At 35.5% G+C, this 15,887-nt stretch overlaps 1 protein-coding gene across 1 annotated transcript in view; it reads right to left on the reverse strand.

The window, feature by feature from the left end:
• The window catches only part of LOC127942374 (potassium/sodium hyperpolarization-activated cyclic nucleotide-gated channel 1-like), an 81,742-nt gene that overhangs the window by 40,082 nt on the left and 25,773 nt on the right, over positions 1–15,887 (reverse strand). The window contains exon 3 of the mRNA XM_052538082.1: positions 2,206–2,367. Within this exon, the coding sequence (XP_052394042.1) occupies positions 2,206–2,367 (162 nt within the window). The remainder of the gene's footprint in view (positions 1–2,205; positions 2,368–15,887) is intronic.

The raw sequence follows: 15,887 nt of genomic DNA on the forward strand, positions 1-15,887 counted from the left end.
TGCAAAGAGATTTGCACATGCCCATTACAGGCCGTCTGCTGATGGCTGTGCACACTTTCAAAGTGAAGTGAATGCATCATTTTTGTTAGCAAAAAATTTGAGAAATATGACTTCCTAAAAGAGTTGGCCTTGAACTAAAAAAGCCTAATGTTTTTACCAGCGATGCAGTTTGACCTGGAATGTGAGTTGAACTCATTCGAAAATGTTTTTTGGCATTTAAACATCCATTTAGCACAAACATGATGTGCGGTGAAAAACTACAGCGAGCCATCTGTCCTGATTAGCTGAACAGCTCTCGTTTGATAAAGGTCAAGTGTAAAATGTTTTGCCTAGTGACTCTCGGATTGTAACAGTAATGGGACGTGCAAGTCTAAATATTCATATGCTTGCTGTTTAATTTACTTTTTTTTATTTTATATTATTCTGACTGGCTGTTTGGTTTATTGCTGCAGTCATGTTGTGTAAATGGTTTTAGGTGTCATGATTTTTTCAAACATACTGAAGTTTGAAACTCCGTCTGAAATTCTCTTAATTTTCCCACATGTCTGTTGTGATGTCATGTAAAACCACCAAACCTACAGTGAATTCAACAAAAATGGCTATTGACAATGAACAGTTTTTGGATTGCACACTTCAGCTTATTCTGGCCAAAAACAGACAACTTCAGACTGTCTGTATGAAATGATATTCTGGACAATATTCAAAAGGAATTGCAAATTGTATGTGCAATTGCATTTTCAATTTGTGGACTGTTCTTGGTTTTCCACCAGTAGGGGGTGTGGCATACTTTCTGACTATGTCAATAAACCCCACCCTCAAGACTGACTGACAGCTGACTGTTTTAGGCACTGGAAATGCAAGTGCAAAGGGGATTGAGATTCCCCTTGAATATTGTGAGGGTTGGAGCAGGATGTGGAGAAACTGAAATAGGAATTGGTGATTTTTCTATTGCTATTCCAAAATGAGAGAATCATAACTTTTAATACATTGGAAATGCAATTGCAAATGGACTTGGCAGACATCTTTCATGCCTGGAAAAGAAAATGGAAACGCAAATGTGTGATTTGCAATTGCAATTGGATGGTGTCTCAATGTATGCATCCACAAATTGAAAAGTTAAATACAATAAAGTTGCAATTCCTTTTGAATATTGTCTGTAACATCATTCCATCTTGTCAGCATGTAGAGCGATCAACCCTTTTTTGTGTGCTAACCTAGAATTCAGAATAGGTTTTTTTGTGCACACCAAGGCTGCTTTTATTTGATCAAAATACAGGGAAAAAAACTGTAATATTATAAAATATTATTATAATTTAAAATAACATTTTTCTATTTTAATGTTTAAGAAAAATTTAATTATTTACTCCAGAATTCAGTGTCACGTGATTCTTCAGAAATAATGCTAGAAAGGTATCATTGTTATTTATAGGACTGTTTGATAAATAGAAAATCTATTTTAAAATCTAAAATCTTTTCTAAAGGAATATAATTTATTTGAGACTTTTTTGTTAAAATTAATGAAAAAATTTATGTAGTATATACAATTTTGTCTCTGAAATATCTAGGTCATTTGTTTCTAATTGCCTCCACAAATAAATAAATAAACTGGCAAACAAATTTAATGATAAGATTTTCTTCACAATCATTCATAATTTCAACATGTTAGGACATGATTTAGGTTCCTAGAAAAAATGATAAAAAACATCCTTGTCCTTTAGAAGCTGCGTTGCAGAGATTGGAGCTTACGATTTTCACAAGTGTTTTCCAGTTTTGCATGCAGTATCAGACAGTCAGACAAACAGCGAAGACTAGTTAGTTAATGACCTCTACTCATACTTCAGTTTGATATGCCATTTTATTATTACAAGTGTAGCAGGTGCTTTCTTTGTTCTTCTGTATTTTGCAAGAGGTGAATTTATGTAGTGACTAAGTATTTTGCTGTTATAACCAACAAAGTCACTCCTGGATCCGTAAGAGTTGCCATAGAAACGATTAATTTTGTCATCTCGTAATTACGGTAATACTGACACAGCATATATTTACTGTCATTCTTAATACGTTTTTTAATTAAGAACAGTTAAACATTTAGAGAACCATTTTCTTGCCCACTGATCAAATGGTAATTTTGACCTGATCCAGTGTGTAGTTCAAAATCAAATCTGAAAAATAGTTCTGGAGGAGTAATGAAAAGTTTTGTATACTTACAACCATACCATTTAGTGACACCCAGCAATCAGGAGGGAAGTCTTGCAGGAGAGGCACCAGAAACTGCAGGCATCCGTCCCAGTGACACAGCAACAACATCATGCCAATCAGGTTAAAGATTCTTACCACTGCACTCGCCAGGTCATATGTCATATGAAAAATCTGAAGGAGGAACACAAGGAGAAAAAGGGCAGAGGTTTCATTAATGAATATTTAAAGGACAGGAGCGTGTCTCCCCCAACTGTTTATTTGTATTTTTTATTATTATTATTATCCCAACCCAAATGGCCATGTGATTTAATTAACAGTCATTTCAGAGTTCAGAGAAAGTAAATAAAAATTTTTTAATTCCCTCAAATGTATAATATGCACTGATAAATCTTGCACAAGAAAAACAGTAACATTTATTAAGAAAGTAAATTGGCTACATTTCAATTTAATTTCATCTATAACAACTTAGCTTAATGTGAAGACTGAAAAGCAACTAGATACGCCTCATAGTCTGTTTCCTACTCTGATCTCCCTTGTTCTTAATAACCAGTGTTATGTTGTATTAGAATTGCTATGTAGACAAAACTGAGAATGTTATGCCTTTCACCTCTTTGTAGATTTATATAGCTAATAATGCATTGAGTATAAAGTGAACATCACGGGAGCAATGCATTTTGCAGAAAAATGAGCCACTGCCCTGGAGGATTCAAAACAATTACGCTCGACCCCAAAGACAACATGAGAAGAGAAGGTGTGTTACCCATCTCATCTCCGCCTACTAAAAGGTCTGATACTTAATAGCTATGCATCAATAAAACTGCAATGAAAAGGGCTGTTCTACAGTTCAAAGCAGTTCTCAACTGGTTTTGCCTTAGGTTTCAGAATTTACAATAGACATTGAGTGGAAACTCACTGTGATGCCACATTGCCACATCATATAAAAGTCACTAAAATGTCTTTACAAACAGTCTTGAGTTGTTTGTCCTGCTGAAAAGGTAAATCTTTTAAACTAGCTAAGCTGGCCTTAGTTTGTCTGTTGGCTAGAAGGGTTTTGAGCTTGGCCAGGCTGGGAGAACATCTTAAGTCAGCTAAAACCAGCAAACCAACTTAGGCCTGTTTAACCATCAAATGCAATGGCCCAACAATAAGCAAAATAATTAACTTGGCATAGGCTAAATGGGAAGCTTGACAATACGTAACATCTGAAGTGTGATTTACCATATTCGAACAAGCATTGGGCCAAATATTCAAAATGTTACCATATTACCAAGTGACATATGTTTTTGCACGAAAGTAGACTCTAAAAAAAAAAAAAAGATGCTTAGCTTTGGTAGTTAAAAAAAATGATTATTACATTTCCATGGAAACTTTTCATTTGTGCAAAAGGTTCGTCATAGTTAAAAAAAAATTTTTGATTATTAAATAATAAATTTTTTCAAGAAGTGTTCACTGAAAGGTTCTTTGGGGAACCCAAAAATGGTTCTTCTATGGAATTCACTCTTGAAAATAAAGGTTCTTTATTAGTATTGATGGTTCCATGAAGAACTATAAACATTCATGCAACCTTACACAAAAGGTTCTTAATGGTGGAAAAGGGTTCTTTAGATTTTTTTAATATTCTTTACACTAAGAAAATAATAGTTCTTTTAAGAACTTTTCACTAAAAGGTTCTTTGGGAACCAAAAATGGTTCTTCAATGGCATCACTGAAATAAACCCATTTTGGAACCTTTATTTTTAAGCATGCACCTTTGGCATCAAATAAGATATTCTTCTCCCTTTTAAAATACATATTGTGCTATCCTAAATATGCACAATTTTATGGTAAGTTGTTTTTCATAATTTGCATTTGGCATTGTCAGAGCAGACCTGTTACTTGTTTTGGTCACGACCCACCCGTTGAGAAACACTGTGTTAGAGGTTTCATTGAGAATGCCGCCCACAGGCTCTTACGTGAAACATTAGGTAGTCTTACGACTGCATGAGTCCTCGTCTGTCTTACCGAGTGCCTGGGATATTTGCATGTGTTTTGAGAAAAGGTAGTTTTGGTTTATGATTCACAATAGCAATACTGTCAGGAGCAAAGAAATGAGAGAGGAAAGAAGAGAGGGAGATACAAAACAGGGGACATAGACTGAAATGATATGAGATTACATATAAACACGACAGATGATTAGTCATATGCAAACTACATTATGCGCTGGCACAACAGAGACTCAGAGGGGTGAAAGGCTTTGAATTCCTAAAAAATCAATTCAGGCTTGGCAAGACGGAAGCGGGTGGCAATTTTAAATGGAGTGAAATAATGCAGAGAAATGGATAGGGGGTTAGAGGAAGTGTGTGTGTGCGAAAGAGATACACATTTTGTATTTTTGTTCTGCTGTTTATTCAGTGTAGTCAAATGAAAGAGACTATAGTTGTTATATATTTTTACATTTAGACTTATACACAACTTCTCAGACTATTTACAACAACATAATTGCATTTTACTCTCACAGTGTGACTCACTGCTTGGTGAAACAGAATTTTCAATGGGTAAAAATGTATGGCAGGACTTGATTTTATCCATTGGGACTTGAATGAATTGTAAAAGTGGTCTCCACTGTATATGACAGGTATGCACTGATGAACACAAAAGACTATCTTAAGTCAACCCAGGCTCATGCATGTGGCGACATTTTTGCAAAATGATGTGAAATGTCCAATGAGTGATGCTTTGGTTAGTTTTTTTCTGAAACATATGAATACGAATCAGGTGACATTGTTTTGCTTTGGTTGTTGTATGTATCGCGGCAACTCAGAAATTAAATGTGTATGCTATATTCCATTTGAAAATAACATACCAACTACCCTAAACCTTATAGTATTAAAGAAAGGAAATGTGAGCTAAAAATACATTCGCTTAAGGAACCCTGCAATTTTTGCTCATCTCTAGAAGTCTTTTATTAGGATGTGTGATTCCCTCACTTTGTATTGCTAGTGTAATGAAGAGCTACCAGGTGAGTTACAGAATGAGTTTACTACACCAGAAAAACAAGATTTAGAGCTGGTTAGAGCTGGAAAACATAAAACAAATGTATTAGTTTACAAATAATGCAACTAATGCAAAAAGTGTTTTGAGAGAAACATAACATAAAAAAAAATTGTTCAAGGAACTGCATGAAAATAAGTCTTTATAAATAGATAATCTGCCCCCGAAAACATAATTTGTGTGAAACATCTGTGTGTTTTACTGCCAGTAGTGTTAATTTCAGCGGGAAAGTACAGTGAGTTATATGAAATGAATATGTACACTTTTTGAGTTTCGCAAAAATGTAGACCGAGGCATGTTTTTCCCAATAAGCCTAAGTTGAATTTGATCTCATATTAACTTTTTTAAGACCATGCTACAGTATATCACTGCTATGATATATTCCAACATTGCAATTCAGACTGAAACTCAGACTGAAATTGGTCAGTTTCATTCAACATGAATAAAGAGACAGAATCCATTGGGTTTATCAGACAAGCTCATGTTATAGCGCAGTTACCTCGTCCATCGTTAGCGAACGGTACGGGATAAAAGGTTTCAACGGTACTGGCTCCGAACAAAGCCGATGTTCTCTCCTGAACGCCTCCATGGGCACCCTCACTAATTCAGCCATCCCTCATTTGTATGAAAAGCCCATTAACTCCACACATCACTCATTTTCTTTTCTATCCGGACCAGTTATTTCATTTTACAGCCCTGGCCAGAGAAACTCAATACTTACCATACTTACCCCCGCCCCCCAAAAAAAGATCTCTACTAATGTTTTTTCCAGCTCCAGTGGTCACTGGATTTGCATGATAAACCTAGAATTGCGGTGGATATTTCCCCAGCCAAATTAAAGTAGGATTTGAAGCTGAAGGTAAGTGTTATCTTTTTTTAAGTTGATGGGATTGCACATGCACTCCACATATGGAGGAAAATTACTAAGGTGTGAATTTGATGCCATTTTAATGGCCGCTTATGGTATGGGCCTGAACGCTGTGGTGATGGGTTAAGTTCATTTAATGCTCCACAAAACCCACAGTGAGATGAGGGGACCTTTTGTAGTCCCACACTATTTTTGAGTTACTGCAGAGAAGCCAACGCATCATTGTGAGCTAACAGAACAGACTGCAAAACTGTCTCTGCATATTTCTCTCAGATTTTGACACTTGTAATGCGACACAGGAGCATTTCTTATTTCATATGAAATACTAAGGCTGTTTAATTTCTTCCGTCACAGATGCATTTTGCTGTAATAGAACATATGTTTTAAATCTAAACCCTATTTAGTTTCTTAAATGTCACTTACTGTGCATAGTTCAATCAAAATATAACTTTATCCATCTCCATTTCTTGTCTAGTAAGTAAGGTCGTTTGGGTGGGGAAAATCCTGCTCTACATCATTTCCTTTTGTTTTATGTGACATACATCACTTTATGGCCGTTAAATGTGTTGTGTGCGTAGCTCCAAAGTGAAGTGTGTTGTATTTTTTTTTTTCATCCCATTTGTAGGTTGATTCCTTTAAAAAGTATAGCATAGACGTGAAGCACTATGGGAATGCTAATCAACAACACTCAATTGATGCTCAAGGTTACTGGTGGAAGGGCACACAGCACTTAAAAAATAACCCATACCAGGCACAGCACGAAACATTCTGCATTGCTATCCGCCGGGGAAAATCATACATCTGATCACTTATAACGGTGTTAGTTTTGTCTCCTCAACAAATTGCAATATTTGGGGTATTATTTTGAGTGGTGTTTAAATCCCTACCTAAGTATGAACAAAAGAAATAGTGATTATTTCAACCTGTCCTCCAACCAATACGCTTGTATAGGTCGTTTGTCCAAATCCCTGAAATACGACCCATCAGAGCATATATACTACAATTGCGCCCCTATCGGCAAAAGGTAGTTTTCATATTAATGTTTTGTACTCTTTTATTTGTCCTCTGGTTTGCGTTTCGTGTAGCTCAGTTAGTAGATTATTGCGTTATACCTTGATATGTAATCATGCTATCATGGGTTCGATTCCAGGGAATGGAATAAATCATAATTTAGCATGATTTCTGTGAGGGTTGGGTTTAGGGGTGGGGTTAGGTGTGGTCATTCGAACGAATAAGCCACCTACAGTAGGAAAATATGTAGGAAATACTGTGAGATCGGTGTAAAACGCCCATACATTGCATTTAAATTAACGTGCGTTTTGATTGGTAATGACATTATACGTCAATTCATGACAACAGACTCAAAGCGATACTGTCATTATTTTTAGAGGGCGCTTAACTTTAAAACATAAATATAGGTCGTAATAAATGCTTGCACAAACGACCTATATGGTCGTTTTTTGTTGGAGGACGGGCTCGATTATTTCCTTACAAATATTAAAAGCAAGAATTCAGAATTATCACACATTGAGTTGTTTTTTGAACTAGGGTTTGAAAACACAGTTTGAAAACTCCTTATTTAGGCCACATGCCTCCTGATGACACCATTTTCTAGTTTAAATAGCTTTGTATTTACTCATATAATTATAAATGTAAAAGTGAGTAAAATGTTTCAAAAGAGCTTGGTGATAAACTGTAGAGGAGCAGATGAACAAACCAAGTAGGAGGAATAGACATAAAATAGGAAAATAGTTTATAATGCTAATAATTAGGCAATAGAAAGCTGAGTCAAGCGGAAAGATCGTGAATGCCAGAGCAAGCCTCGGGCGCTCTATACTTCCTACTTTCAATTGTTTTCCAACTCTGTCTCCATCTCAAACTAGTTTGTTTATCTTTCTGATCTCCGCTCTGTGGGGTTTAGAGGCAGATTCCTCTAGTTAGTGATTTGATTGTATATCACTTGCCTTCCTCCCCGATGGTGTTGTCTGTCCCGGATTTATAAACCTCAATGGGTTTGTGTTAAACCTCAAGTTGTGTTCCATTGTACCCCAGTGCCTCATGGGAAATATGATCAGGCTTATGAGAGCCGTGCATCCCAAGGACATCCAACATATGTACAGTATGTACTTACCATTTGTAGAACAAAAGAAAAAATATATACAGGGAATTAATGCCAGATGCACTCATACTTACTGTAAGTAAATTATCCAAAAATACGGTAAAACACTGTTTTTGTTTCACTTAATAATAATCAATTTGAGAGGTTCATGCTGTGGATTAATCTAGAACAGCAGCAGTAACATCTACATTCGCTCCATGATAAATTAATGTTAATAATGTAACGTCATTTAACTAACAGTACATAGCGAATATGTTGTAGAAGCATTAGGGACATTTGTGTTCACTTACACTGATCATTTCATTTGTAATTGCTTTCAGATTAGTTTTTTTCTCTCTCTCTCTCTCTAATTCAGTAACTGTGATAAGTGTTGAATTTTGAATTGCCATTTGTGCAATGTTTAATCTGGTTACTGTGTAATTCAACAATTTATATACAGTAAAAGCATATAAAATGGCTTTGCAAGGTAACAATTTATTCTACTCCAGATAAGAATAAAATCTATTCAGTTTATGAATGCGTTTTCAGCCTAGGAATGCTAACAAAAAACTCGAAGACTGTTCCTATACATTCAATTCAGTTTCTAGCTGAAATGAACACTAGTGGGAGTAAAAGACATAATTTCCTTTTCATGCAAATTATGATTATGGGGCAAATTATCAATCAACAAAGGCTTATTTTCATGTGGTTCCTTGCACAATACTATGTACTCAAAGCAATTTTACAACAGTGCATGATTTGTAAATGTTTGCATGCAATTTTCAATGTTTTACAACCCATTACCAGCTCATGTTTGCTTTTGTTAACATTATCGGTTAAGTTTAGCGTAGGTTCTACAGTATGTTACTTTCAAATTCAATATGGCATTATCCTTTTAACACCACTAATCAAACTGAACTCAAACTGAACTCAACTGAACCTTGAAAGTGTCACCAAACATGCAAGAAGCACCATGATATCCTGTTTTCCAAAAGAGCCTGATTTGCACATTTTACTGAAAATCTTGCTGACCATCGCAATCTCTCATTCATTCCTATGCAAAACGAATTAACTCTGCAGGAGACTCTGCTCAAACTCAATACTTTCTCTTGTTTTCCTCTCTATTCCTCTTCTCGACCTCCTTCTGTATCTCCACACTCTTTCTTTCTCTCCACCCACCACTGTCTATGGGAATGGCTCAGGCAACAGCAGTGATACAGTAGAGGCTTCTGTAACTCTATTAATCTGCCGGTGTGAGAGATACTGTAGCAGTGTACAGTGCACCAGGGCTAAAATTATCCCAAGGCTGTGAGGCCTGATGTTTCACAGCGCCCTGACCCATCACCATTCCAGCACTATCTCACATGCATGCATGCTAAGTACACTTACACACCGCAAAAACACAGACTGTATCTGTACTAACATAAAGAATCCCACTCACACAGATGCACATCTAGAGTACAAAAAAATGACACCAGATGTACCAGATGTGAGTATAAATGGTCTGTAACAACAATTTAACATGTTTTTTTTAATGTATTTGTAATAGGAGCAGTTTGACTGAGATACATAAACCCTGTCTATGAGGTTGCATTCCCAGAATGCATCGAGACAAGGTCAGTGATCATTTTCATTTACGATGGCCGATGGAAATGTCAACTTTGTTTTAAAATGTGTCATAATATAGGGCAAGTATGCATTGCATTATTAGTATTGCCACGAGGGGCACTATAATCATAATTAGTATAAACATGATTTTTCTAAGGTCAGCTACTGTTATAGTGGAGCAAAATTTTGAAGTTCTTGCTGAGAAAACTAGTTAAAGTTAGACTTTTCAATGCCCAGAGTACAAAATGAACAATTTCAATTTAGCAAATCTGAATAAAAATTCATTTAACTTCATTTAAAAGCACTTTGGCAAGGTCAGTGATCATTTTTAACTAAATGTTAAAATGTGTCATAATACAGTGCACGTATGCATTGCATTATTATGATTGCCACAAGGGGCGCTATAGTAGCAACCAATGTAAACATTCTTCTTCCATGGTCAGCTACTGTCATGAGTTAATTTTATAATGTTGACTTGTGTATATAGTCAGTGTTAATGTTGAATTTGTTTATTTGCATACATGTGTGTAAAGTATGCACTTTATACTCACAAACCTATTGTATTGCACATAGTCAGAAAAGTGCAGTGCTAACGTCAAATACACTGACACAAAATTAAAAAAACTTTCTCTCAACACGAACACACATACACAGATTGAACCTAACAACATCTAGGTGTTTTACAGCTCCTTTTGGACCCAAATAAGACAGGAAAAAGGGGAAAAAGAAACAGAATTAACAGGACAATACACATTAGCCTATTAGCAATGCTTATGATTCACAGTCCTGGATGGATACAGAGAGACCCTGACAGCCACCCTGTCTGCTATTCATCAAGTACAATTTACTGAAAAAAGACACAGTGGTGGAAAGGAGGAGACTGTATTTTTTTGATGTAGTAAACTTGCTCAGTTGCTCACCTGGTTCAGCATTATACTTGCATTGCGAAGTGCTGGAATAATATCATTTTGCATAAATGTCAACACAGGCATGTTTTTTCCAGGAGGCCTGGTTTGCAATATAAATATAACAGGATATGGAGAGATAGAGAGAGAGATTTGTGGATGTTAAAGATAAAGAGACATTCAGATTGTATCAATCAGATTTGTGTATGTGAATCTCTAATCCTCATTAAAGAGTTTATTAGTCAGTTCCTGTGTGGGGTTCACAGAATGCTAACAGAATTAGCTTTATCATTATAACAGCTTTGTCAGAGACATACATAGTTTTGAACATTTTTAACATTTATTATTTGCATCTAATCCAGCACATGCATATTGTGTATGTGCATAACCTTTAATAAAAGTTATCAAGGATTAACATGGACTAATATGCTGGGATTTAAAATCTACAACTGAACTCATTACAATGAAAAAGAAAGAGCATATTGTCAGATAATTTTATTTATGTTAAAATTATATACATTATCATAATATTATTACAATAAAAAAAATATTTTCTATTTGAATTTTTTTTTTTTACATTTTATTTATTTCTGTGATGCAAAGCTGAAATCTCAGCATCATTACTCGAGTCTTCAGTGTCATATGATCCTTCAGGAATATGCTGACACTGATCATATGTATTTGTATTAACGCTAGTATTTAATTAGGCAACTGGAATCTTGAAATAAAGACACAGAGCTGTATTAGTGGTATAATGTTATGTTGATGTATTCAGCATTATGCAGCCTTGTTTTCCTTACTGATTTCAGGCTAAGATGCATCTTGTTTAAGAATCTTTACACACCCTTACAAGCTAAATGAAGTGGAAGGGCTTTGCACAGAAGAGGAAATGTGACTCACTGCGTTTGCTTTGAGGGGTTTTCACTGTTCCAGAGGAAGAGGGCATTTTACAGTGTGTCTGGCAAACAGCCACATGGAAATGACATCAGCCTGTCTGTGCTCAGTGAGGGCCTGTAAACTGGACCCCCGTGGGGTGACAGAGAATGGGCCGGAACTTTGAGTGCAGCCTTACCGGCTGTCATTAAACCATCTGATTCAGCCCATTACAGAGTCATTTCACACTTTTACGTCCTACTCACACTGGCCTGACAGTCTAAGAGAGAGGAGGGCCGATGGGTGGCATGCTTTCAGTGAAATATATGTGAAAAAAAGATGATAATTTATTGGAGGGAAGGAGAATAGTGATAAAAGTATAAAATCAAATGTGAGATGAACAGAATAAGAGAACAGTGAGACAGCACAAAATGTTGAGCATGAATACAATGAAACTGTAGGGATGGACAATATTTTGCTTTCATGTAATGTATCAGCTGATTTTGTATATATATTTAACTGTGCATACTCATTTCCTCTATTTATAGATTAATATTGCATATAATTTATAATTTCAAAATGCTAAAAACTAATTTTCACTGTTATGTAATTTAGCTAATTTTTTTATGAATAGTTATTTTTCATAAACAGTACATTGTAATATTTGATGCATATGATGCAGACTTATTATAGTACTGTACACTTAAAACTAAATTTAAATTTATTGAAAAATATTAATAATTAATTTTTTTAACTGAAATAAACATAAAAATTTAATTTAAGAAATTGAAAGAACAAGAATTAATAGAAATGTAAGTGAAAATATTAAAATAAAATCTAAACAAAAAAAAAACATAATAGTATCATAATAGTATCCCAATGACATTGAAATAACGCTAAATTCATTTGATGTATTTAAAGCTATTGATTTTAGTTTTTACAGTTTTTTTTTTTTACTCTTTTTAAAATGTATTTTGTCAAAATAGTGCATATTTTAATATCCTTTGTGTACTCCACAGAAAAAGGAAAATCATACACTGTGGAATAATATTAAGGTGAGTAAATTATGCATAATTTGCACTTATTTTTGGCTGAACTGTCAATTTTGGGGAATGCAAATTCAATTTATTAAGCATGAACATATACAGGGAATGAATAAAAACAAACTGAACAGTTTACTTAACTCAGTCCTAGTAGAAATGTCTATAACTGTCAAAACTGTGTGACCTAATAGAGGCAGTTCTCTCTGATGAGTCCCTGATGTTATTAAATGACTAGAGACATTATTAATTCAAGCTAAGGTAACGATCAATAAAACATTCCTTTGGTCCCCGCTGCATGTGTGTGTGTGTGTGTGTGTGTAGAGAATTTGGCAACTCAACCCTGTCGGCTATGTTTTACCTCAGAGCACAAAAACATCTGACACTTCGATTACTGAGGTTCAAAAGCTTTGTGAAGAGAGAAGGCAGCTGATCCAAAGGTCATCTTGCGGCAGCGTCTTTCACCAACAGAATAAATGCATTTTCTTTATTCAGATACACAGAAAATGTCTGCGAAAGTTCAGGGTTTGTCAGCACATCACAATTCCGTGAACTCAAATCTGGGACATCCTGCTGAATTCTAATGTATCAGTTGTGTGTGAGGGGCAGAGGCCAGGGCGATTTATTCTCTTTGATAAGATTTGAGATATTTAGAAAGCCTACTTGTAAACATTGCATTTAACCATAATCTGGCTTCCACGTTCAGGAGAAATGGAGGGACAAACAACAAACCTGTTCCCTCACGTGTCTGTCCATCTGTTGAGCATTTCAGCTCGTCTTCTCACTGCTGTGACATTCTGATGTGTGTTACTTGGAATTGGACAAAATATCTTTATCCTTTTCAACTCTAATGAGAGTAAATCACGTGGGCAGACATCATTCTGTAATCTTCTATCCATTAGTGGGTTGTCCTGTAAGCCACTAAGCATGTTGGTGGTGATTTATAGCCTTTGGGAAAAGATCTTCTGTACGTTTTATTATTTTATATTATGTATATAATTTCTTGGAAACCATTATTAGTAACACCCTAGCTATTGCATAGTAATGCACTAAAACTATGCAATGCCCTAGCTACCACAATAGCATAGCAGCCACCGAGAATACCATAGCAACAGCATAGCAATGCCTTAGCAACCCCCCTGGATTCCCAAGCAACTGGATAGTAATGAACTTGAACCACTGACAAAACCATGTAGCAATGCCTTAGCAACCACCCTAAGGGTCATAGCAATAACTTAAGTAACACCCAAGTAACTGCATAGCTATGCTCTAGCAATGTAACCAACCGGTATAACCTAGCAACTTTATAACAGCGCCTTAACATCCATTCTGAACCATCCTAGCAACTGCATGTTAATGCATTCGAACCACCAGTAACACATAAGAAAACATGTAGCAATGCCTTAGCAACCAAATGGACCACCCTAGCAACAACACAGCAATCCCCTAGCAGCCACTCCCTAGCAACTGCAGAGTAATCCCATAAAAACCATCCAGAACACACAAGAAACAATGTGATACTCTAGCTACCAGAACACCATAGCAACCACTTGGACCACCCTAGCAACTGCATAGCTATGCTCCAGCAGCCATCAATGTAACCAACCATATAGCACTACCCTTACATCCACCCTGAACTCCTTAGCAAATAGTAATGTGCCAGGACCACCTAGAAAACCTAAGACCCTATGAAGCAATGCCCTAACAACCAGAACACCATAGCAACCACCCAACTGGTTTGTTTCAGTACTGCAGAGGAACACGGGCTCTCAAGAGAGGCGTAACAAAATCACGTGCCGTGGGTCTGGGGTTGTGGTCCGGAATGAGTGGTGATGTGGAAAAGAAACGAGTTAGGTTTTTTGCTGCCTGATCTCTCCATTTTAAGTGCCCTAAGTGGCACATCCTCCCTGCATGTCAAAGCTCGGTCTGGGCTGCAGTGGGTCTGTTTTAGTCTCAGAAGCGTGATAACCTCAACTCCTCTGCTCTTTTAATCTGAGCTGTGGCACACTGAGGCCTGAACGAGACGCAGAGCTTCCAACACAGAACAGCCCTCACTTCTCTCACTCCTTACCATCTCAGCTGTCAATCAAAATGGTGCACAACACTGACAACAAGTGCAAAAATCATTCAAGCACCCATATATATATATATGTGTGTGTGTGTGTGTGTGTGTGTGGTATAATGATATAAATTCACAGAACTTATATTCGTATGTAAAGTTAGTGTAAAATAATAAACATTACAGTATTTACATACAAACCTACCATTTTCATACTGTACATTATATTATTGTGATGCATAAAGTCATGTGAAGTAGTATTTTATAGTGTTTATATATATATATATATATATATATATATATATATATATATATATATATATATATATATATATATATATATATATGTGTGTGTGTGTGTGTGTGTGTGTGTGTGTGTGTAATATGATGTAATGTATAATAATTAATCTATTATATACATACAAACGTATATACCACTTTCATATTGTTCATTATAATATTGTGATGCCAAGTCACTTAAAAATATTTCAAACTATTCATTTTAGTTTTTAGTGTGTGTGTGTGTGTGTGTGTGTGTGTGTATGTATATATATATATATATATATATATATATATTTATAGTGAGTGTGTGTGTGTGTGTGTGTGTATAATATATATATATATATATATAGTGTGTGTTATATTTGATACAGATTCACAGAATTGATAATATGTCACAGTTTGTATATGTATAAAAAATCATTTATTATATACATAAACATTTAATTTAATTTGATTTAATTTACTTAATCTTCATATTTTGTTTATATTTTGTTTAGTTTATTACATTTTTTAACATGAGCAAAAGGAGCAGGTTTTAAGAAAGCATATATTGGGAATTTAGATTTTATGGTGACTTTGGAAGGACACAATTAGAAAAGAAACTTTACAAACCTATTCATAAAAAACATGAGACAAAAAAGGCCTATGTTACATTAGCAGCTTACATTGTGTGATATTTTAAAACCATCCTTGTGTGGAAGGTTTCTAAAGCACACGCTGAAACCTATCATGCCCAAGGCCTCATATTTCAATGCTAAAGAGAACTTATTTATGGTCTGAGGGTAGAGGCGATCGATTTTTGGGTGTAACACAAGAACATGGAACAAAACAAAAACACAAACGAGCCAGCTTCTGTTAAAACAGCATTTCTCTATGTACACTCATTAGCAGTGAGCAGCGATAAATCTTTCATTTAAAAAGGCTTAAA

This window comes from Carassius gibelio, chromosome A21 (genome assembly GCF_023724105.1).
Source record: "Carassius gibelio isolate Cgi1373 ecotype wild population from Czech Republic chromosome A21, carGib1.2-hapl.c, whole genome shotgun sequence".
Lineage (NCBI taxonomy): Eukaryota > Metazoa > Chordata > Actinopteri > Cypriniformes > Cyprinidae > Carassius > Carassius gibelio.